Genomic DNA, 22453 nt, shown 5'->3' on the forward strand with positions numbered 1-22453 from the left:
TACAAAGTTAAATACATCTCCAGACTTACATAATTACAAAAGTTATCACATGGTAATTTTCCCGCCAGTCTTTGATTTTTTCTTAAGATTTAAATAAGATTACACCATGGAATATCCCGTTCTCGATTGTTCTCATTGAAATCTTAACCAATAATTAATTAAACTATCACACAATCTCTTATCGGCTTCTCGTAATATCTGAGTAAATGACCTTCACACGCCTTGGCCACGTGAGGGACGCTTGGGAGATAAAATCTCTACAGGGAGGGGCGTTACAGAAGCGTTACAAAATTACAAATTTGGTGTAGTGAAATTATTCGGCAAAACCATCAAATTATCAAGTTGTTGCAAGGAATGCTGTCAGTGCGACGAACAGACGACAGACAGACAGACAGACAGACAGGCAGACATACACAGACACACACCCAGAGGTAAGAGTGAAGATTAACGTAGGCACAGAGAGTACTCAGCAAGAACATGCAGTTGTAATACTTCCATGAGTTCTTGAAAATTTAACACAGCAGACCTTCAGGAAAAACTAGATTCAATGGCAAGTTCAAATATGGTGTCATCGTGCAGGATTTCCGAATAAAATGGGCTGAGTATTTCTCTTTTGACAATCACCACTGCGAGCAAAATGCCGATTCAACAGTTTTTGCTGTCATTGTAGTTGTTGTAATTGTTGTTGTTGTTGTTGTTGTTGTTGTTGTTGTTGTTGTTGTTGTTGTTGTTGTTTAATCATTGTTTTCAAAGGTTTGACACAATATCCGTTCGTATCTTCGGCACTCGGTGGCTAATCCTCCTAACACGATTGGAACTAATTTGGGATAATTGGATGGTGAAGTAATGTCCGTATAATTTGCAAATGCAAACCCGGAATTCGAATCGACCACGGTACAAACAAAGCCATGTGCGCAAACGCGCATAGACGTACGTGTATTTCCATACGCGTTCGTACACATGTGGGCTTGTTTGTACCGGCATCACGTGATTATTTGGGCGTACTGAGTCTGTAGAACGCATCGCGTCCTTTTTATTCCGGAGTAGAACCATTTGCAAATGTAAGCTCACCTGCTTTTCTTTTTAAGTTATACACTTGTTTTCATAAGTTATTTGTAATATTGCAATATTCAGCCATAGGGCACTTAACACCGAGAAATTAGAAAAATATGCAGATCCAATTATCCAAAATTAGTTCCAATCGTGTTTATCAGATGTCTTCATATACACTTGGAAGTTAATTTTGGAGGAACGTTTTCGTAAGGTGCACAAACAAACAATTGACAACACTCCGATAATCTGTTATCTTTAACATTGTATCTCTGAATTCTGCATTTTTTATCAGCTGCATAGAATTATACGCGGTATATTGCTATACAAATCGGCCATGGTAAATCGAAATACCAAATTTCCATTTTCATATCAATTCATTCTGCCCATAACATATGCAAATACGCGGTATATTGCTATGCAAATCGGCCATGGTAAATCGGAAATACCAAATTTCCATTTTCATATCAGTTCATTTTGCCAATAACATATGCAAATACAAAGAAAATGGTAGAAACCTTGTAACCTCCATAAATGTAATAATCTCCATAAATGTAACATCAACCATAATTGTAATAAAATGCACCCATAAATGTAATATCACCCATAAATGTAACAAAAATCAACCATAAATGTAATAAAAACACCAACCACAATTGTAATAAATGGTAACCATAAATGTAATTAAAAAATTACCCATAAATGTAATACTTGTCAACCATAAATGTAATAAATCTATTTTGTCGTTGCAATTTAGGAATTAGCCCTTAAATATTTATCTATGTAATAAGGAAAGCAACTCCACACATTATTCATATCTTAATTGTTTGCGTTTAGTGTGTTTTGTATATTTGAAAGTGTATTTTACGTTTCCCTATTTTGTGTACAGAACTGATTGGCCATGGCGAGACACAGCTGTAATCTGAACGTTAGTGCAATCTCTACTCCAGAGTGGAGGAGACTGTATAACACTACGATCCTTGTTTAACGCCGTTTTTCGAAAATTGCGGTACTTTCTTAATCAGTCGCCTCAAATTCGTCTTCAGTGGATAAATTGTGTGGAATAATCGATAGATTGTCTGTATTCCTATGTTGTCCCACTTGGAGTTTATTCCTTCGCTGGGCCCTAGGATGTCTAATTTTGTTCTAGGCCTACTGTGTTCGAGGTAGTGTTCGTATTGTTTTTACTAAATCGATATATAGATATATGTTCTCGTCAACATGTTTTGTGTCGGAAGTTTCTGTTATAAGGTTTTATATTTCTCTGTTATTTGTTCTGAGTCATCTGTCATAAACTTTGTGTGGTATCACTGGTTGACGAGTTATTTTGACGCGTCCTTATTATGTAATTATCAGTGTCTAGAACTGCTGTTCCACTTCCATTATCTAACGGTTCCTCGCCGTTTTCTGACAGTGTTCTCAAAGTATTCTATTCTGTGTTTCGGAAAGGAAACCTAGTTTCAGGAAAGTATGCAATAACATTACACTAGTTTTGTTAAAGTTATTATTTACTCAGGGCATTGATAAACAAATGATCACATATGCAAGTTCAAGTTTATTACATTTATGGTTGAGTTTTATTACATTTATGGTTAATTTGTTTATTACATTTGTGGGTGCGGGTTGTTACATTAATGGTTGACTGTTTTATTACATTTGTGGTTGATTTTATTACAATTGTGGTTGATATTACATTTGTGGAGATTATTACATTTATGGAGGTTACACACCTGTTGTTCTGCTACTACTTGCGCATGCGTAGAACAACACAGATATTCTTACTTCTCTATGTTCATAGCCTGCAATCATCCTCCGAATCTACATCGCAACATGGAGCTACTGCCTGCTAAGTTGACTGAACTTCCATTACCCGTTTTGGCGCGTAGTTCACTGAGATGTATAGATCCTAGCCGAAAAAGTCCAGTCTGACAGCGGTAAAGCTTGCACCTTCATCCAAAATACGTCATGACATGTCCAAGAAGTAGAATAATGAAGACGATAATCTTCTTTTCTTTGGTTTGGCTCATCTGTGAAGTTTCTCTCTTGTCATTTTACGTATTTACGTCGCACTTTCAAGTTCGCAAAAACCCCCACTCACTCGAATTCCTGGGTTTGAAAGGAGCGACACAGTCAAGGACCTACACTGAGGATGGCCTCCGTGATCCTAGAATACAAGGCAAGGTGTCTGTGACATCAGTAGGTAAGAGTGGACAGGCAAACTCCAGACTGGGCAACGAATTTCGTGGAATGGACGGTCACCGTGAAGATAGCGGCGAGAACGGGACCAGCAACGAGAATGCGAGAGCGTTGTGGAATAAAATATACAGTCGGAAATTTGAAAAGGTATGTATGACAGGTTTGTAATCTTTCCAGTACACTAAAAGTCGTATTGGCACAAATTTGATATAAGTTCATGGGGTCTTCGTTTAATTTTTAATATCTATGGCAGTTATATTCGAAGCCAATTATGATAAGTAACAAGCAAACACAGGTTGTCTTCAGTAGGAGAAAGGACGTTATGTCAAACTTGCCGGGCACATTTTATTAGAATCTGTCAGCAATTGACGCCAAATAGCACAGTTTAGAGTAAACGACACTTTGTGCAGTGATTTCCTTGCCTTGCACCGGCCTCTCTCTGACGTGCGCGTATTGTTTATATGTGCAGTGTCTTGACATGAAAATCAAATTTCAACCCCGTCTCCTTTCGATATTTGCGTACGCGTGGCCGCTTGGATGTAGAGGTTTTTTACGGAACGTAATTAGGACACAGCTACCTGTTGACTCTATAAACGACACAAAGCTTTCTATTGACAGGAAATCCTTCATTTGCTCGGAATAAATGTTCCATTTTGCAGCAATGTGGACGAAAATCATTATCACAGTCAAGTGTCACCGAACTCAGGAAGGTCTGCTTGCCCTTCCAAAGGTCGCTTGAAAAAAAAAACCAGTGGTTGGCAGTTGGAATTTAATTCGCGAAATAAAATCTGCCCCGTGTGTTGAACAGTGCGCACCTCACATAACGACAATCGTGACGAGCTCCAGTAGACTTCTTACGATAAGCAAGGGAAGTCTTGCAAGAAAAAAACAATGGTAAAGAAATTATCTGGTGGGCAGAATCGTTTTTTAAATGTTTATTGAAGGCAGTTAGATGTGATTCAGCAAGCGGCGTTTTCAGCTCAGTCCTTCAACTGCATGTAAACGTTCAGTTACCAAATTGAAGACTGGGGCAACACGTACAGTGTCGTCGAGTGCTCACCTATTTTAGTTACTTCCATTTTTACCATTTAGTTATCGCCATGCAATTTGTCGACAATCATTATCTCGAATTAAAACCCAAAACAATTCTTAACATTCTTCGTTGTGGGCATAAATCTCAAATTTCGGCAGTCAAATCACATTTTTTTGGTTTCTCAGCTTCAATGCGCCACCATGTTCTTTACTCAATTCAAGTTAATGACTTGCTGTAGCCAAGCGCTTGTTTCTGCATAAATTCTATCACAGGGTACACTTAATGAACATTTATGATCGTTTTTCTTTCGTTCTTCCTTTTGCCATGGTAATTGTAGCGAGCCACACAGTCGCCCAGATCATTTTTTTCCTTGAATTGGAAATTGACTGATTGGTATTGACGAGAGTATTCAATCATAGGACGTTGTGTTATTAATAAACGTAGCCAGCGTATCGACCCGACAATCCATGGTAATTAGCGTGACCGAGGGCATTCTTTACAAAATCAAGGTTATCGGAAATTGTTTATAGAAGACTTAAGAAAATTATACCATGAATAATGTTGACTCGGAGAACCTCCTTTGATTTCAAATCTGAAAAAGCTTGCAAATGAAATTATTAAATGCCACTACATGAGGCAATAGCGTCTTACGTAACCAATATTCATTCGACCGCTTGTCCTTCAAACAATTATTTGGTTGTAATTATCACCGACGTGGAATTGTTGCTCGAGAAATTATTTCATCAAAGGGTCGGAAATGCGTTTTCAGGTAAAACGTTCGAGGCTAAATGTTGTTGCGTTGCTAAGGGGCAATACGTCATTATACGTTGATATAGTAAACGCGAACCAGGCGCTTTCCCGCACACGTGACAAACCTAGAACAAACGGTACCTTAAAGGGATATAGTCGTCGGAACTGCGCCTGTGCGAGTTTCTTGTTTACAAACAATGTATTTCGTGCACGATATCAAGATGCACCTCATCATCATAGCTGCAACATTAAATTATACCATGATAGATATGACAGACATGTTTTAACTTTCATCAATCACCTTCATACCTTGAATAGTACAGTGTTGCCATTGGTTGTATGGTCCCATACGACCTTTGAGCGCAGTTCCGACGACTATATCCCTTTAACTCCACCAAGAAGCATGCAAATGCCCGACGTTACTGACGATGTCGACAGAAGGGAATTATGTTATGTAATGCACTTTTCGTTGCGAACATATTGATTTTGCCAGGGAATGTACCGGCAAGGTGTTTGGGCAGTTCAAAGCATATTTTGACGTCACAGAATGAATAAAAAATAAAACTTAATACAAAACCAGCTACAAGTAAGCGGCGAATGGAATTTGCTTGGTCACAAAGAGATGTACATTTTCTAATCTACTGTGAAGTATTCAGATGATCAGTAAGTGGATCTCCATACAAATGATACAGAGTAACATGATACATCTCTGTATTGTGGAAAGTCATGCAATATGAAATGAGGTGTCCACCATTAGATCTCTGAAGGCTGGTCAAAGACGGAGGAAAAAAATTCCGGCAGACATAATCCTTCATGAAATAAATGTATCACAATGAAAGTCGACCAAAAAATGAGAAAATTTGAGGGAAAACATAAATGCCATCATAGTTGTTCGATAACAATATTGTCGATTTTTGGAACGCAAAGAAAAAGCATGTTGGTATTCTTAACACCCCTTCTGAAGTTTAATGGCCAACCCCGCGGTAAGTCAGTAAGTAAGAAGGCAAGCAAGTAAATATACGAATTAATACACACACAAGTAAACAAATAAATCGAGTTTTACGGTTTTATTATATCCTTACAATTTATGAATTCACTACATTTTTTGAAATTTGACAGAAAAGTTCCAGTTTCATTACAGCAATCCACCGCCATTGTGTTGTACTCTGATCAGAAGACGGCATTGTCAACTATCAAATTAAATTTAAGACTGGTGTAACATTTTTACAACTCTTTTGTGCATATCGCTCTCCATTCCATGAAACTACAATTCTGAGAGAGAGAGAGAGAGAGAGAGAGAGAGAGAGAGAGAGAGAGAGAGAGAGAGAGAGAGAGAGTTTACAATATGCCTGTAGGTTGGTCGCTTGTGTTACACAGTCAATAGACTACAAGGAGTTTTCATAACGGTGTCGAGCAATCACGTTTATGCTGTGCAGTCCCTTCATCACGTGTGTAGTGTTTAGAAATCACCATTATCAATTGACTCGTGGACCTGCGTTAACCTCACGTACACGGTTGACGTCGATGAAAAATAGCAGCAAAAATAAATGATAGAAAATCATTTCTCTCGTTTGAATGAATTGAAGTACTCTTCATAAATTACGGAATATATAGCGTTCAAAACGTTTTAAAGAGTCTTTGTTATTGTTCCTTTGTTTTCTGCACATCCATTTTGTACAACAGAAAACGATTAAGAAAAAAACCACTAAACGCAGTTCCTCCATCAACTATGCACTAAACAATTTTTAGCGAATTTCATAGTGGGGTTATGAAACCTTCAGAGTGTGTGTATCTTGAATACAAATCTGTGAGAACAGCGTATTAACGAACCTGTAAAATTGCGAAGAGCTCCGCTTTAGGCCAGATATAAAGATATTTCAAGATTGCGAAGAGCTCCGCTTTAGGCATGTATTTGGTAGTATGTTTTCATGAACCTCTATGTACTGATCTGTGATTTCTTCCCTGTCAAAAGGATATTTGTCGATTTCATCGTTCTTTCAAAGATATTGGTGACGAGGATTTTTTTCTTGGTTATTAAGATAAGCTGGACTATTAGGGAAAAGAGTATTTCTGGAATAGTCGTAGGGAAAAATCATTCCACGGGCTAGAATCGGCAAGGAAAGTTCAATATCGTCGTGATCTACGTCAGCCTTGACTAACGTCTTATATTCGGTCATACTGGATTCCGAACCGAATGCATTAGCCGAGAGTAAAAGCGGAAACCCAATATTTACCTTGAAATCTGAGAATGTTCCGGAATACAGAGAAAGTAACCTTCATGAAAGAGTGCGTTAGCACCTGAAGATATAGAGTACAGCTATGCAAATACCGATGAATGAAATGTTCGATAGAGACAAAATCGATTGAACACTCAATGTGAACAGTGCTATGGTGTGTCGTATCCAGTGACATGGAGTATTTAGAAACCTTCCAAGAACACGGGCTTGAAGCGTTACAGCAAGGTCTGATGGCGTTACATACCGAATACCTGCATAACATAATAAAAAAGTGAAATAGTGACTTGTTGAAAGCAATTGTGATAGTGTTGTTTGGTGTCTTGACATTCCTGCATGTCTACTCCAATCATCATCATCATCATCATCATCATCATCATCATCATCATCATCATCATCATCATCATCGCAACCAACATCACCACCACCACCACCATCATCATAACTTCCACCACACCAGAGGGAAGTGTCGTCGCCCTCAATCTTTCTGACGATCAGAGTGTGAATTGTCAGAAATAGAATGTCTCCAAGCCCTTAATAAATAGCAGTAAACAAATCGCTCGTTTACTTCCGTATAACAAGTCTTTGTATTTTGGAAGATAAAAGACCCCAAGCTCTGTTCAGTTTGTAAGGATGTAGATTATTTAGAACATAAGTCTATAAAATGTCCAATTGTGTCGAGATGTTGGAACATGTTCAAAAACATTATCAACCGATATGTAGGGAAAGTATTCGAAATATCACCATCGAATATCATTTCCACAGAGTGTAAAAGAAAGTAACATCACAGACATACATAGAAAATCTGTAAGATGTTTAACTTTAGTTGGAAAATAGAGCATTCAAAAATTTTGGATCGTAAATGCTAAAATGTGTTCATTGAAACGGTTTTCAAAAAATGAATTCAATATGAGGTATAATCTTGCAAAGGAGATGAACATAAAAGTTGAGATACTGCAAACTTTTCAGTGAATTAACCGGTTAATATGACAGTGGATATATTGATGTAATATTTTGCCTATGTCAAATGCAATAAAAGAGTATTTAAAAAAACACTATCAGCTACAATTCACCAAGAGAAAGTATCTGCATATGTAGTAAAAAGCGTGTCTAGTTTACTTCGTTTCGTAAACTTTATAGGAAGGACCGGGTGAAAGCTTAGGAACACACCTGGTTCGTGACCTAGATGGCACAACTATGCCCAGATTGCGAAGAGGACCCGGCAGCAATGGCGCTCCAGTGAGAATGACGATGGCAGACAGCGCTAGAGTCCAAGCAGGTTGGGAGCGAGCCTCTTTCAATGAGTTCGTCAGTGACTTGATTTCCGTGGAAAGAAGTATCCCGGATGTACGACCCAAACTGTAAGTATGGCGACTTTCGCTGATGATGCACGCACGTGATGCGAGTGACTATTACACAAATAAAGTGCCACATAACAGGGAAATGACAGAGAATTGGGGAATATTTCTAGGTTTACAGTATAGGGCTCATAAATTTAATGAATGCGATGTTGAGTCAGAGAAGATATTATAAATAAAGATGAACAAGAGTTGCAGATACTGCTGTAAACGATGTACACGACGCAGTGTCGTGCAAGTCGAAACTGCCAGTGCGCAAAATTTGACATGACAGTTTATGTGACACAACGAATCGACAATGATCAGATGCTTGAATTTACATTTATGCAAATACAAACCAAGGAAATCGTAAAGCTTGCATGTTGTATTCCCGGCGGTGGCAGTCCCCGGGTTGGTGGGTAGCCATGCTTGTTACCCAAGTTTGAAAAGTACCCCTTTCCTAGAATATTTCTGAGAAAAACACCCCCTATTTGTGGCAAATCTGGGAGAAATTAGCTGTAAAAAACGTACCCTTAATTCGAAATCTAGGAGGTTAGTATGTTGACTTCCAGGGTTGACCCTGGAGGTTGACTTTGTATACATGTACATACATCACAAATGTTTGTCCACGCCTGATTTTAGTCACATTCATACACAATCATCTTCCTTATCCGTTTGGATCTGTTTGGATCTAAATTTGATTTAGGGGGATGGACCCTAAGTGATGGGCATGTATACGTCATATGTACATACAAACGTACGGCGGTAGGCCTACTGTTTTTCATTTTCTTTGTGTGTGAGACTAGACCAGATTTAGTGTCCTAGGAAGATTATGAAAGGACTAACCCTAATCTCGGAGGTTACTCTGAAAAAGTACCCCTTTTTCTCGATTTCACGGACCTATAGAATCTCCGAGATGACTGAAGAAAAACACCCCCTTTTCCGTGAATTTGGTAACGCGCATGTATGGGTACCCACCAACCCGGGGACTGCCACCACCGGGGTTGTATTGCTTAAAAATATCGCCTTGTAACGGTTCTCCTCATTGATAAAACATTCTCAGATGCAAAACTAAGGAATATTTCAACCGTCTTCCATCGGCGAGCATTATCGTCTGTTTCATTGATGAGTCTTGGTCTACCCTACTGAGAACAGTACACAGCGTCATCAATAGATCGCCGGCTGACCTCGTCGAAGAGGTCATTCTCGTCGACGACTTCAGTGAAAGAGGTAGGTGTAGAGATTGTCTGATAACGAAGAAAGCCAATATGCCACACTTTGCTCGATTTCGCTGTAAGGATATACTGTCAACCTCGTGACTGGATTCAAACATTTAGAGGAGCAAAGCCAAAGTTCTATGCGTGAAACCATACGATCTATGGTGTGCTTACGTCTGTTCGGACAAAACAAATGAAACAATAAGTGCATTAGAAACGAAATGAAAGCATTAAATGATAAAGAATAATTCGAGTATTGGAAACTGATAAATTATAGAAATACGATTCTGCTGAATTACGTCTTTTGCTCTCTGACATGAACAGTTGTACTGTCCAATAAGCTTACTATGGAACTATGGTCTGCTGTACAAGATATCATAAATAATTTATACAAAAACACCTGAAGTTGTCGTATCTTTTATGACAAAATGAAACTGAATGCGTAATGAGGAAAGATGATTTTTCCCATTGATGGTTGAGGTTCAACAGCAGAATTTGAAATTGAACAGAAACTATTTCAATCAATTTTACGGTTATGAAGGAAATATGCTCTTGTATTCCTAGAACGATGTCCTTTAATTGTTCGAGCTTTTCCGGGAATACACAAGCTGTTCATTGATATGCTAATTACAGAACATTTAAAGGCACAGCTTGATGAATACATGAAATTTCGAAAGGTGAAAATACTTCGACTTGCGCAACGAGAGGGTCTGATACGAGCCAGATTGCGAGGCAGTGAAATTGCGCGAGGACAAGTTCTATTATTTCTTGATTCTCACGTGGAGTGCAATGTTGGGTGGCTAGAACCACTACTTCAGAGAATTTCCGAGAATAGAAGCACAGTGGTGTCACCAATTATCGACCGGATAGATGCGACCACATTTAGGTAAGATTGGATCAACAATCTATCTAACTATCTATCTATCTATCTATCTATCGAGAAATCTATCGAAGAAATATATTTATCAACCATCTAACTACAGTATTTATCTGTCGAAAATCTAGAAATCCATCTAGAACTTTAGAAATCTACATAGAAATCTATCTACCTAGAAATAGATCTCTCTAGAAACATATCTATCACTCTATCGAGAAATATATCTAGGCCTATTTGGCTATCTAGGAATCAATTTCGAAATCAGTCCAGAAATCCAGAAATACGTGTCTATCGATTAATCGATATTATCTCTATCTAAACATAAACCTGCATAATTAATTAAAGGTTGTAGTTTTTTCACGCTGTTTATTTTTCAATATATTCCTAGTTATGCCCCAGCAAGTGCTGTCAGAGGTGGTTTTTCATGGGATATGCGATTTGTGTGGAAACCGATCCCTGGTTATGAAAAAAGGAGACGAAAAGATGAAACATGGCCTATACGGTGAGCATTCAAAGATATGTTCTCTCGCTAAGAAGAATGCTGTGTCATAAGGATTGTTGTATCTCGCAGTGTATTGTTGCATTCAATAAGATATTTTAAATGGACGGACTCGTACCCAGTCTGATTAAAATCCGATGTAGAGACGGATCGGTATTTTACTTAATCGTGTTGTGTTCTTTATTTCCACGGTATTCGTGAAATTTATGTCAGCAGTAGTGATACACTTTACAAAAAAGTGATTCCAAAACCTACATTAGTATTCATAAATATTACTTTTATTAATAACCTCTATTTCCATGGGCACAGAACTCGGTCCTGCACCTACTGTACGCTCTTTCTTTACCGAAGGACAGGGCTCACTTTGTTCCTCCTGCCTTGACCATTGCTGCTGGATCAAGTCGTGAATCATGAGCAGTCATAGTATTTATTACAAAACGCTTCAAGTGCGAAGTTCACAAATGATAATAACAGTTTCATTTGCAATAGAGTAGAGATATGATGAAGTTTTTTTTTTGAAAAGTAAATGGCCTTAACTTTAATTTTCAGTAGACTTTCTTATGCGAAATCAGTGCATCGGAATTCATTCTCATAATGCCAATTCAATGATGCGTGTATGCGATCTAATCTTCAAGGCTAAAAAATCGCGTTTATTGTTCATGTCGTCAACTATAGCTGGCAATTAAATTTTCCCATGATGTATAGCAGTCGAAGTTAAACGCGGGCATCTGGTCGAAATCTATTCTTCTCCTCATACGTGAAAAGGAAATGAGATATGTAGAATATCAACAAGTGTTTCTGTCTTCGGCCCGGATTTGTTTTGCAGGTCGCCAACGATGGCAGGGGGTATTTTTGCTATCGACAGAGAATTCTTCTACCGGATCGGAAGATACGATCCGGGACTGGAAATTTGGGGAGCCGAAAACCTAGAATTGTCTTTTAAGGTAAATAACGTTCGTAATTTCTTGTAAGGTAGAATATACCTCGGGGACAGACGTGCGGACTCTCAAACTTGTACGGTATAGTTTTGGCCTATCACTTAGGGGAGCTCATTTTGAAGCTTATGGAATAAATGCTTTCGCCGGCTTAGTTTTGTGGGGAAGGGCATTTTCTTCCTTTCATTAACTGCGGGGCACTTGATAAGTTTCAATTGGATTGGCGGTGTGTCCGTTATGGTTGCCAGTGAGTAAATTGTTTTAATCTTTTTCGAAGGCAAGTCGGGCGTGCCGTTTGTTCACAGTCAAACTTTCATATTTCAGACGACCATGTTGTACGAGCACGCGAATATGTAAACGTCCAAGTGGACACATTTGAGCGAGAGGGAAAGTTTGTAGGATGAGATATTATGCAAATAGTAATGGGAGGGTAGTTTTGAATAAAGATGACAGTTATAATTTCTCCCCTCACGCAAACATGTACAGATAAAAACGTCATTGATTGCTTTTTATTTCAACCACAGATTTGGATGTGCGGTGGTTCCCTGGAATTGATTCCGTGCTCACGTGTCGGTCACGTGTTCCGAAAGAGCCAGCCATACAAATTCCCCGAAGGAAACATAAAGTACGCATTGCAGGCATATCTGATGCATTATCAGGTGACAACAGCTTTCGCCCAGAGCTTTCAGCTTTTTCAAATGTAAAACTTTGGACAGGACTATTATAGACAAACCTCCCCACTATAGCGTAGTTGAATTATCCTGGGGAACTAATGCAGTTCGAAAGTGGTTGACGTCTAAGCTTAAATGAAACACGATTGCAACTAATTTGGGATAATTGGATGGTGAAGTAATGTCGGTTTAATCTGCAAATGTAAGCTTACCTGCTTTTCTTTTTAATTTTCCATTCATTTGTACGGGCATGTTGTAATATTGCAACATTCAGCTATAGAGCACCTAACACTTTTGAAAAATTTGAAAAATATGAAGATCCAATTATCCCAAATTAGTTCAAATTGTGTTAATTGAGCGTTTTATGATGGTCGGATATGTTTCCATTTGAATTTTTCTATATTAAAAGCTCTTTTTCTGACCGTGCCTTTTAACACTGAAGGAGAGAGATAGCGGACAATGGCGATTCTGTAACACTGACTTTCAGTGAAGCAAATAAAAGACACGAGGAACAACCATAGTATCATGTATATTGAAAGTCTTGAGAGTACAAATAACCACCAGTCAACGGAACAATACACATAGTTTAGATGTCATGACAAATTAGAGAACTAATAATTGAGAATTGAGCCTTTTAACATGCCGTGATGAAAAAGACTCACATATTCACTTCTTATTGTGTGACGTTAAAGATAAACTGTTACTTGAACCAATTTTGAATTCGCAGAACATACATGCGCAATAACATGCGCGTGGCGGAAGTTTGGATGGACGGGTACAAAGATATCTTCTATTCCCTGAAACCCCATCTCAAAGGAGCAGACTACGGCGATGTTTCCAGTCGAAAAAAGCTGAGAGAAGCTTTAAAGTGCCAGGATTTTAAATGGTATTTGGAGAATGTGTATCCGGAGTTGCCCATACCGGACACCAGGGTGCAGGCAAAGGGAGAGGTAACGCAGCCAAGCGAATGTCGCAGTATGCCATTGCACACATCAACTTCACAGAGGTTGCATAGCAACAGGTTCAAATTATGATAACGTATGCGTGAAATTATCAAAAAAATCTTCAAACATCTGATATTCATCATCTGTATTTTCATGACTTAATTTCTTTGATTAGTTTGGCAGCAGCTAGACTTGCGCCAAGTCTGGGCATATAGGCTAAGTATCAAAACATATAATAAATTGAAGGACTAAACATCAGTAGACTGTTGCACTAAGTGGAAGGCTGTTGTGTAGATCGTGGGGTGAACGCCTTGGCCAGCTAGTAACTCAGCTGCCGAGAAAACAAGGCGACTGGGGGCCAGTCGAGGCAGCAGCCTTAAAGGAGTACAAAGAAAGCTTTGAAATATTATTACTCTATTCATGTATGGTTGTAATTTACAGTTAATTTACAAGGTTTTCGGACAGTTTTAAGGGGAAAAAGTCTTGCTGGCATGCCAAATAGGCTTTTCTCATTTTACCTTGCTGTGGAAAATAAGCTTATGGTAATTGTAGTGCATAATTAATTGTGATGGTAACAACTAGAATATAAAGAGGGCAGATTTTACCGTGTCTATCCACATATTTCTTCCCAATAGTTACGAAACATTGGTTGGTCTCATCTGTGTATGGATTCCATCGGTCGTCAAGGAATTGTTGGAGTGTTTCCTTGTCATGGAAGAGGCGGTAACCAAGTGAGTCTCATTTTGACCGGCAAACATGACTTTAAGGTAGAATGCGCCTCGGGGACAGATATTCGGACTCTCAAACTTTCACAATTCTCTTCTGATCTATCACTTGTGGGGTTCGTTGTAAAGTTCTTGGTGTAAGAAAATTGTTCACCGTCTTAGCTTTTCGAAAATCAAAAATTTGATTTTCTCCATAGAGATAACACTGGGATGGAGGCCATTTTGAATTTCAAATGTAGGTAAATCTTTGGTAAATTTGCAAGGTGATCCCCAATTTATAATTCTTAATTTTGAAAGAGAATGGTTGAAAGATTCCTTGAGGAAAGTTTGATCAAAAGTTTAAGCGTTTCACTTTCGAGGCGCGAACTACCTTTAAACGCGCTGATAGGCACGGCAGTAGTGAGACGAAGCGTAATATTTGTTATTTAAATAATGATGGTTGTTCTGTATCTGAGTTGCTTGACTATATGTTTTATGTTTGTGGGCACATGAGCTCGGTTTAGAGACTGTTAAAGAAGTAAGGCGTAGAGTTTGGTTGACGGACGCTTTAGCTATCAGAATTCAAATAAAAATACCCTTGAAAAATTGAAAGTCAGAAATATTGACATAAGAGAGACAGAGGACACTAACTTTTTAAATGATTAGTCACATACATAATTCGAAAATAAAAAAGACTACGAATATGATATTTTGCGGGGCATACAGCTGGTACAGTAACCTGCGACGATAAAAATACCGGGAATGACTTACACGTTTGTTCAAGAAAAATTATGTTTTGATTTTAACTACGATACTGTCAGATCGAATATCACGCCATTGTTAGTGATCAAACAAGCAATCCCGATAAGGTACATATTTCGTTTTCCATTTGCAGATGTTCATGTTTGATTGGAACGGAAAGATTCTATTCAACAGCGACCTCTGCCTATCTGTGTCACCATATCAACGATCAGTAGCTGCCACCAGGGTTGTCCTATCGGAATGCGAATCGCCATACGTCATCTACTGGAACCACAAACACGTAAATAACAAATCCTTTACATGTAAAGAATTATTAAGGTAGAATGCGCCCTGGGGATAGATATTCGGACTTTCAAACATTGACAATATTCTTTTGGCCAACCACTTGTGGGGGCTCATTTTGAAGAGTAAATACATTTTTCAACGGCTTAGTTTTGTGAAAATCGGGAATTTTATTTTCCCGCATAGAGATAACACAGGGATGGTGGCCATTTTGGATTTCAAATATCAATAAATATTGGGTAATTTGTTTCCCTAGTACCAAAATTTACATAGTGACCCCCGATTTTAATTCTTGATTATGAAAGAGAACGGCTGAAAGTTTCATTAATGAAAGTTTGAGCAAAAGTTTAAGTCTTTCATTTTCGGGGCGCGAACGACCTTAGGCGCGTTCTTCTTCGTCAAACCTTGACGCAATTCCAATTGAATAACACTAAATTTGGCAATTCAGGCATTTAGAAATTTCGTAACATAATTGGTAATACCAACGGTACATGACATATGCATATTTGTCCGCCTGAATGGGCTCAAAATATTTTGTTTGCTGCACATGTCACAAACGATGATCACACCTAAATATAACCGTCAGCATCAATTATCTATTCCAGCTCATCCATGAACAGTAATGTTATTTCAATAAGTTTGATATTATTTCTCTCGACTTTAAATTCGCAATATACTTTACACAGCAACGTTGAGTCGCCGCAGAAGCAAAGGGTTGTAAAAAAGTTTTGTTTGGATACCTGACTTTATAGGTATTACCAAAGCAGGATTGGTTGATGAGCAATCTACCTTCATGCGATGAGATCATCGGGAGTTGAAGGCCTGATTCTTTGCAGTCGACCTCGTGGAGTCAAACATGAAAAGACACAGACGTTTTTGTCTAATTTTCCATTTTAGGACGGGGCGATGGTTGATGGAAACAGCGGAACATGCATGGACATTGAAAATACACACAAATTCGTGGTGTTGAGGACATGCGCCGACACATCCGTTCAAAAATGGAAATGGAGTTCATATTTCGACAAAACTGGCAACATGATAAGTTTTTAGCAAACGACACAATATCCAAGATTATCTGGAAGACTTGACAATAATGACGCGGCACACATTTACGTCTTGACTGACATACTTTGAGAACTTTCATCAAAGACAGTTCCTTTCTACTTATTTATTTTAACAACATGTCTGCACCTTTTGTATGTAAAATGTACGAAAAATAAACCCACTTATTTTTTACACAAAATTTGCACGTCAGTGTGTATTCACTCATTTTTGAGCACAGCCTTTTTGAGATATCCCTGATGCATATGTTACAGCATGTATGCGTGCGTGAGAGAGAGAGAGAGAGAGAGAGAGAGAGAGAGAGAGAGAGAGAGAGAGAATCGTGGCTTCCCTTCTTGTAATTGTTTCGTTTTCAGGGTGAAAGGCTAATTTTAAGTACAACTGCTACAGTAACGGACACTGTAATGGCTCAGTACAACGTATAACTATAGCCAGATGGCATTGTCCTCCTCTATACCTCGTTTCCTACTCAGTGTATATGAAGGTTGTAGGCAGGTAATATAATATACTCTTATTGACACGCAAGTAAATAATCTTTCTCTCAAGTGCGGAATATAAGCAAACTTTTCAGGGAATATATTGAGAATGAAATCTCAGATAACGTTGCGCAATTCCTGTGTGCAGTAACGAAATGTTTTTATGACGCAGTCCTAGACCGTTAAGAATTATGTTACCTGTAATTTCCAAAAAATGGATAGATTTTAAACTTCTAGTCCAACAGTTCACATCAAAATGGCAATATATAGTCAACCTGCAAAGGTGGATACCTAGCTTCTGACATCGTCAAATTCTCTCTCTCTCAAACTTGCAGTCACTCCTATTTCCATTCTTAGACTGAAAACGGAATTTTGCCACTGATGTATTAAAAGTAAAATCATGCAAAATGAAAAAAATACACAAATAATTGTTTTCTTGCATTTTTATTTATCACATCCTTCACTACATCATGCAAAAACTGTCACTAATTTTCAGCTGAAAAGCGTCATGACACAAAATCATATACCAGTACAACACATTGTTCAAAGTTGGTCAATTTGTTAAATATTCATTTTGCAGGGTGACCCTATGTGTATCAAAGTACATGGTAAATCTTGATCAACCATCAGATTAATGAGGATGCTAGGAGGTCAGCGAAAGCCTAGGCCATCACTTGATATTTGCATTGAAAGGGCTAAGAAAAGGGGATATTCATACTGCGTGCAACAGAGTTAAAGGGTCTATCATCACTGTACAGTACTAGTGAACAATATCTGTGATGCACAAAACTTTATTAACTGTGAGTACCAGCACTTTCAAGTGATTAAGAATTTGGATAACGATCTGACTCATTAGGCTTAAAATTTAAAGAGAGAAATTAAGGGAGTATCGGACGCCAGACCAACAGCGCCCTCACTTGGCATGGTCAGAAGACAAAGTCACAGTACTGGACTTTCCTCTACAGTTCAGGAAAGGGTGTTGTCATTTTGTCATGTGTACTGGTAAAACAACAGACCATGAACTTGTGTAAACTATTATTAAGTAATACAAAAGTAAATTATGGTGTAATCAGAGTATTTCTTTAAGCAGAAATCTGTAAACCCTTATAATCAATTCAAGATAAGCTGAATATGGAGAGATTGGATTTTTCAAATACACATGATTGCACCGAATATGTAGATTTAGCTGTGTGCATGTTGCAGGTACTACACAGCTTCACGTCACAATTCCTTTGGTTATTTTTCACCCATTTGGGTAACATACCATCCAGGCTCTATGTTACAACCTATGAAGAAGTTTTTTCAAAGACAGTACAAGAAAAATCCTAACATCAGAATGAAATAGTTCACAGAACTAAAGATATTGTTCACAAAAAAAATTAAAAATACCTCAGATCTACATGCATAATCATAAAATGTTTCCACATCTCAAAATGGATTGAGAACATTCACAATGGAATACAATTCAATATTTTCTCTGGATGTAGTCGCACAATTGTGTTTTTCCAAAATCCTGTTCTGGTTCCAACAAAAAATGCAATGGTTGGAAAGGCAGTAGAATTAAGAAATTGAATCAATTTCAAGGAGGCTGACAATTTGGAAATGTTAATACTCTGTCATGTCCAGCACCAACTGTACTTGTACTATCAATAAAGCTGTCTGAATTCTTTCATTCGATTTCCTATTCAGTTAACCTTGTCTTCACTACTTTTACCTTCCATAGAGTACGAGACACATCATCACTTCTCTTCATCTCAATCAGATTCTACTACAATGAAATATCAATTGCACAGGCTTTCTACACAAATTTCATTTTTCACCTAGGAAACGTCTCAGGGTTTCCCATGAAAGTAACTCAATTGACATGCACAACATATTTTGAAATTAGAAGATAAATCAAACGATTATGCTTCCGATATTGGAGCATCTTAAGTAACTCTCACAACAACAACAACATAGATTTGTTGGCTCAGACTTCCACAGCACCATTAGTAATGCCCTTGGTAATAACACTACAAACAATTCATACTTCACCCACACAGTTAAAAGTTCAATACTATCACCTAAATCATTGCTAAAATGGACAACAGAATTCAGTGAAATCAAGCCTGTCATTTTTTTTGGCATTACAGGTTACCTGGACACTGAATTTTGTTGTCACTTTTTTTCCAATTGAACAAAGTAAATATTTCCGGTTGCCCTTCAGAAGTTCCTATTAAATACACTGTATCACTATTCTTGAATTGCACATAAGTCATTATTCTCCGTTGTCTGCTGCAATCAGACATTTCTACACAACCCTTCACAGTGATTGTTAATGCTGGGTTATTGTTACGATTGTAAACTGATCATTGTTGAACTCGCAGCCAACATCCCCAGCATGTACCCTGATAACCTACGTCCCCTACTTTTCCAATGGAATGACCAATGAAGCAGCCAATCACCGACACGCATTTACAATCTCAGTAAATCCTCAGAGTTGACCTTCCAACATTTTTCATCATCCCTGAATTTTCCATGAACCAATCCATGCAAGGACAATTTCTCTAGGCAAGAGTAATTTCTTAGTTCATCTATTTTGTGTGAACGCAATGTGATGACGAGTTTTGAACAACGTGAAGTTCAAAGTTTACAAATGATACAGAGGAAAACACCAAACATTGCTTATACTACCCTGAATGTGACAATACCCCCCCCCCCCCCCCCCCCCCGGCATGGCTCTTTAGTTATCAACATCAGTTGCCGTTGTGATACACACACAATTACTGAAAAATCTGAGAAAAATAGAGGAAACTGCAGTAGCCTTTATCTGTTTGCAAGTTTTCATGCAAACATATTAAGTGCGTTTATGTTGTTTGCAATTTTCAGGTCACATGTGTTCAAATTTCTAACTAGAAAGACTAAAAGGATGGGAAGGCCTGTAACTGCATCCACTGAACTAACTTTTCTTACATTTTTAAAAATAAGGCATTTTTTCTGATAAATTATCTTGAAGAGTACAGCACTTCTCTGCAATTGGAAAGTTGGATTTTATGATTAAAAAATCTGTGGCATGAAAAGCTGTATAGAGTGGGTTGTTTACATGGCAAGGATCAACTGTTTGACATTCATGAACACAGTTACTCTACAATTTTTACTTGAATGGTAGTTGCCAAAGCCCTGAAACAGTATTTTGTATTCAACCTGACAAGATTTACACTGTGTTTGCAATTGTATCAACAGCAAAATTTGAAACAAGAATATCAAGAAGTTAACTTCAGTGTTCCAATGATGTATTGCCATAGAGGGCGCACTGCTGCTGCCACCTTGTGCACTGGTGATTGCAGAAATTGCTACTTGATTCCTAATTTTGAAAGAAACCCCATGAATGCATTCCTTACTCTACCATGCCGAGTAGCTTTCCATACAGTTGTGAATGCTGTTCTGCAACCAACTATTCTGATAGAAGCATTGTGTCCAAGAAACTGACTAATAAGCTCACTTTCAACTTCAACATGTTACTAGGCAACAGGGCTGATGGGATGGGATTGACACATCATTGATCATTGCAGGTATTAATCCCCTTTTCATTCTGAAGTAAAAATCTGAACCTGCTCAGATAACACCAGAATATCAATGTGCAGTGCCCTTAACACTCATGACATCAAACGGCAAAATGTATGTAAATGATAATTATGTACATAATAAATTAGGTGATTTGCATTTTCATGAAGCAGGTTTCTTTTTTCTCAAAGTGCATTCTGAATAAGTTTCATCCCGATCTCCCTGTGTTGAAGTCCAGCATCATCACAATAAACAATGGGCCTGGGACAAACCATAATTGTGAAAGGGTTAAAGGATTTCATATAGTAGGGTGATTGCTCATTTTTTGTACTGATATCTTGAATGGCCAATGAGCTCATTAACATACAATTTTCAGGACACAGTTGTTGTAAAACAACCTTCTGAATAAATAGCACACTCACGAACAGCCTTGTGAGAAGGGAATATTAAAAACCTGCCTAAAAGTTGGAAACCTGGAAGAACTTTTGCGACTTGTAAATAACAAGGGAGTTGAGTAAAAAAAATGAGTGAATTTTTTAATTAGATGAAACTAATTATCAATGAAAATGAAGACTTAGAACTGCTTGTGAATCACATGCAAAAAAAATTCTGTTTTGCTTTTAAATTCCAACTGCCTTTTAGAATTATGGTATCTGTGTTCCATTTTTGAAACGTTTTGGGACCTTCTTCATGAGTTTGGTTGTGAATAATGGTGTTTCTGTTGACAGAAAATGTAAAGTCCACTGTAAATTCATTTCAATCTACGACTGAAAAGTTTTGACCTACAGCTTGAATACCAGTAAGTCTGTGTCAATGTGCTAGACACGAAATTGCAGTCAGTGAGATAAAACATGCATTCAGTGGTGTCTTCACACGACTAGGTGCAGTACAGAAATTGTAGATAGTAATTGTTGAACGACTAGAATATCTGTAGTAACATATGACTATGGCATGCACTGTAACCACCAGATAGTATAAGTGTCTATGGGACACAGACAAAAGACAATAACAGCTATTTGATAAAACAGAGTATTAAGATGTTAGACTTGTTGTGCTGGAACTGCTAAGTTGTCTTTCAAAAGATCGTCTCTGTCGTAGCCCTTCGATGAGATGAGACACATCCGGCTGCTGTTCAAAGAACCGCACTAACTCTGTCTCCGTCAACATTGAGGCCAGAAACTGCTCGCACGTAATCGCCCAGTCCATGTCTAGTTTGTTGATCGATTCGGGTCTCTCTTGTTTGCCTATTTCAATTTGGGTGGGATAGTCGTCCAGACAGTGACCGGGCATTGATGCGGCGTCAGAATCCCTGGACGTCATGCTAATGGTCTGCATCTCCTCAGAATACGGCGACAGACTACACTCAACGTTTGCACCATCTCCATGACCGAGATCTAAGTCATTCATTGATGACTGGATTGCTTGCACATTGCTTTGTTCCCTGGAATGCTCAGCACCGTCTTCTCCTACCGTAAATGTCACTTTTCCTTCTTGTTCTACTTCTTCTTTGGGAGATTCCACATTTTTGCTCTCATCAATGTTGTCTGTGTTGATTTCCACAGTCTTGGTATCATTATTTGTAAATACGCTATCATCAGCACAGTCCTGCCCGCTCTTGTCGCCGTCATCGCTACTCGGCGTTCCCGCTCCCAGACTGGCATTTTTGTTTTTGTTGTAGAACTGCTTACCGACCTCACCGATTTCCAGTAGCAGTGTACCAACGGCAGCTATGGCTCTGTAAAGTTCCTGTTCATTTTCATTGTCACCAAACATATCATACAGAGTCTTCCAGAGTTGGACAAACTGCTCCTGAATTTTACACACACAAAAATCGCAAAATTGTTAATTTGGTAACAGATACCTTGGAAGCCTCTGTGTGGA

At 38.3% G+C, this 22453-nt stretch overlaps 2 protein-coding genes across 11 annotated transcripts in view; one reads left to right on the plus strand and one right to left on the minus strand.

The window, feature by feature from the left end:
* The first annotated feature begins 258 nt into the window (after positions 1-258).
* LOC139140768 (polypeptide N-acetylgalactosaminyltransferase 13-like) lies at positions 259-16730 on the plus strand. 3 transcript variants are annotated; one of them, XM_070710174.1, is made up of 12 exons: positions 259-431; positions 3128-3393; positions 8404-8624; positions 9664-9830; positions 10451-10703; positions 11083-11196; positions 12020-12137; positions 12653-12753; positions 13527-13749; positions 14379-14474; positions 15343-15489; positions 16389-16678. In XM_070710174.1, the coding sequence occupies exons 2-12, from the start codon at positions 3298-3300 to the stop codon at positions 16539-16541; spliced, it is 1689 nt and encodes a 562-aa protein (XP_070566275.1). In that variant the 5' UTR covers positions 259-431; positions 3128-3297; the 3' UTR covers positions 16542-16678. The 3 variants fall into 3 exon arrangements, with proteins under 3 accessions (XP_070566275.1, XP_070566273.1, XP_070566276.1); XM_070710172.1 differs by lacking the exon at positions 259-431 and having other exon boundaries at positions 2845-3393; positions 16389-16730; XM_070710175.1 differs by lacking the exons at positions 259-431; positions 14379-14474; positions 15343-15489; positions 16389-16678 and having other exon boundaries at positions 2871-3393; positions 12653-12787; positions 13527-13693.
* Positions 16731-17457: 727 nt separating this feature from the next.
* Positions 17458-22453, minus strand: part of LOC139140766 (TBC1 domain family member 9-like) — a 50068-nt gene continuing 45072 nt past the window's right edge. For all 8 annotated transcript variants that reach the window (XM_070710168.1, XM_070710171.1, XM_070710169.1 and 5 more), the window contains one exon: positions 17458-22381. In XM_070710168.1, coding sequence (XP_070566269.1) covers positions 21605-22381 — 777 coding nt within the window. In that variant the 3' untranslated portion in view covers positions 17458-21604. The remainder of the gene's footprint in view (positions 22382-22453) is intronic.

This window comes from Ptychodera flava, chromosome 9, assembly GCF_041260155.1.
Source record: "Ptychodera flava strain L36383 chromosome 9, AS_Pfla_20210202, whole genome shotgun sequence".
NCBI lineage: Eukaryota > Metazoa > Hemichordata > Enteropneusta > Ptychoderidae > Ptychodera > Ptychodera flava.

What these genes read in the sequence shown, in the direction of transcription:
- LOC139140768 (XM_070710172.1), top strand. Translation starts at nt 3,016, where the DNA reads ATGACATGTCCAAGAAGTAGAATAATGAAGACGATAATCTTCTTTTCT. An exon ending in CCGGATGTACGACCCAAACT is followed by an intron (nt 8,625 to 9,663) that starts GTAAGTATGGCG and finishes AAACATTCTCAG; the next exon opens with ATGCAAAACTAAGGAATATT. An exon ending in CGACGACTTCAGTGAAAGAG is followed by an intron (nt 9,831 to 10,450) that starts GTAGGTGTAGAG and finishes TGCTAATTACAG; the next exon opens with AACATTTAAAGGCACAGCTT.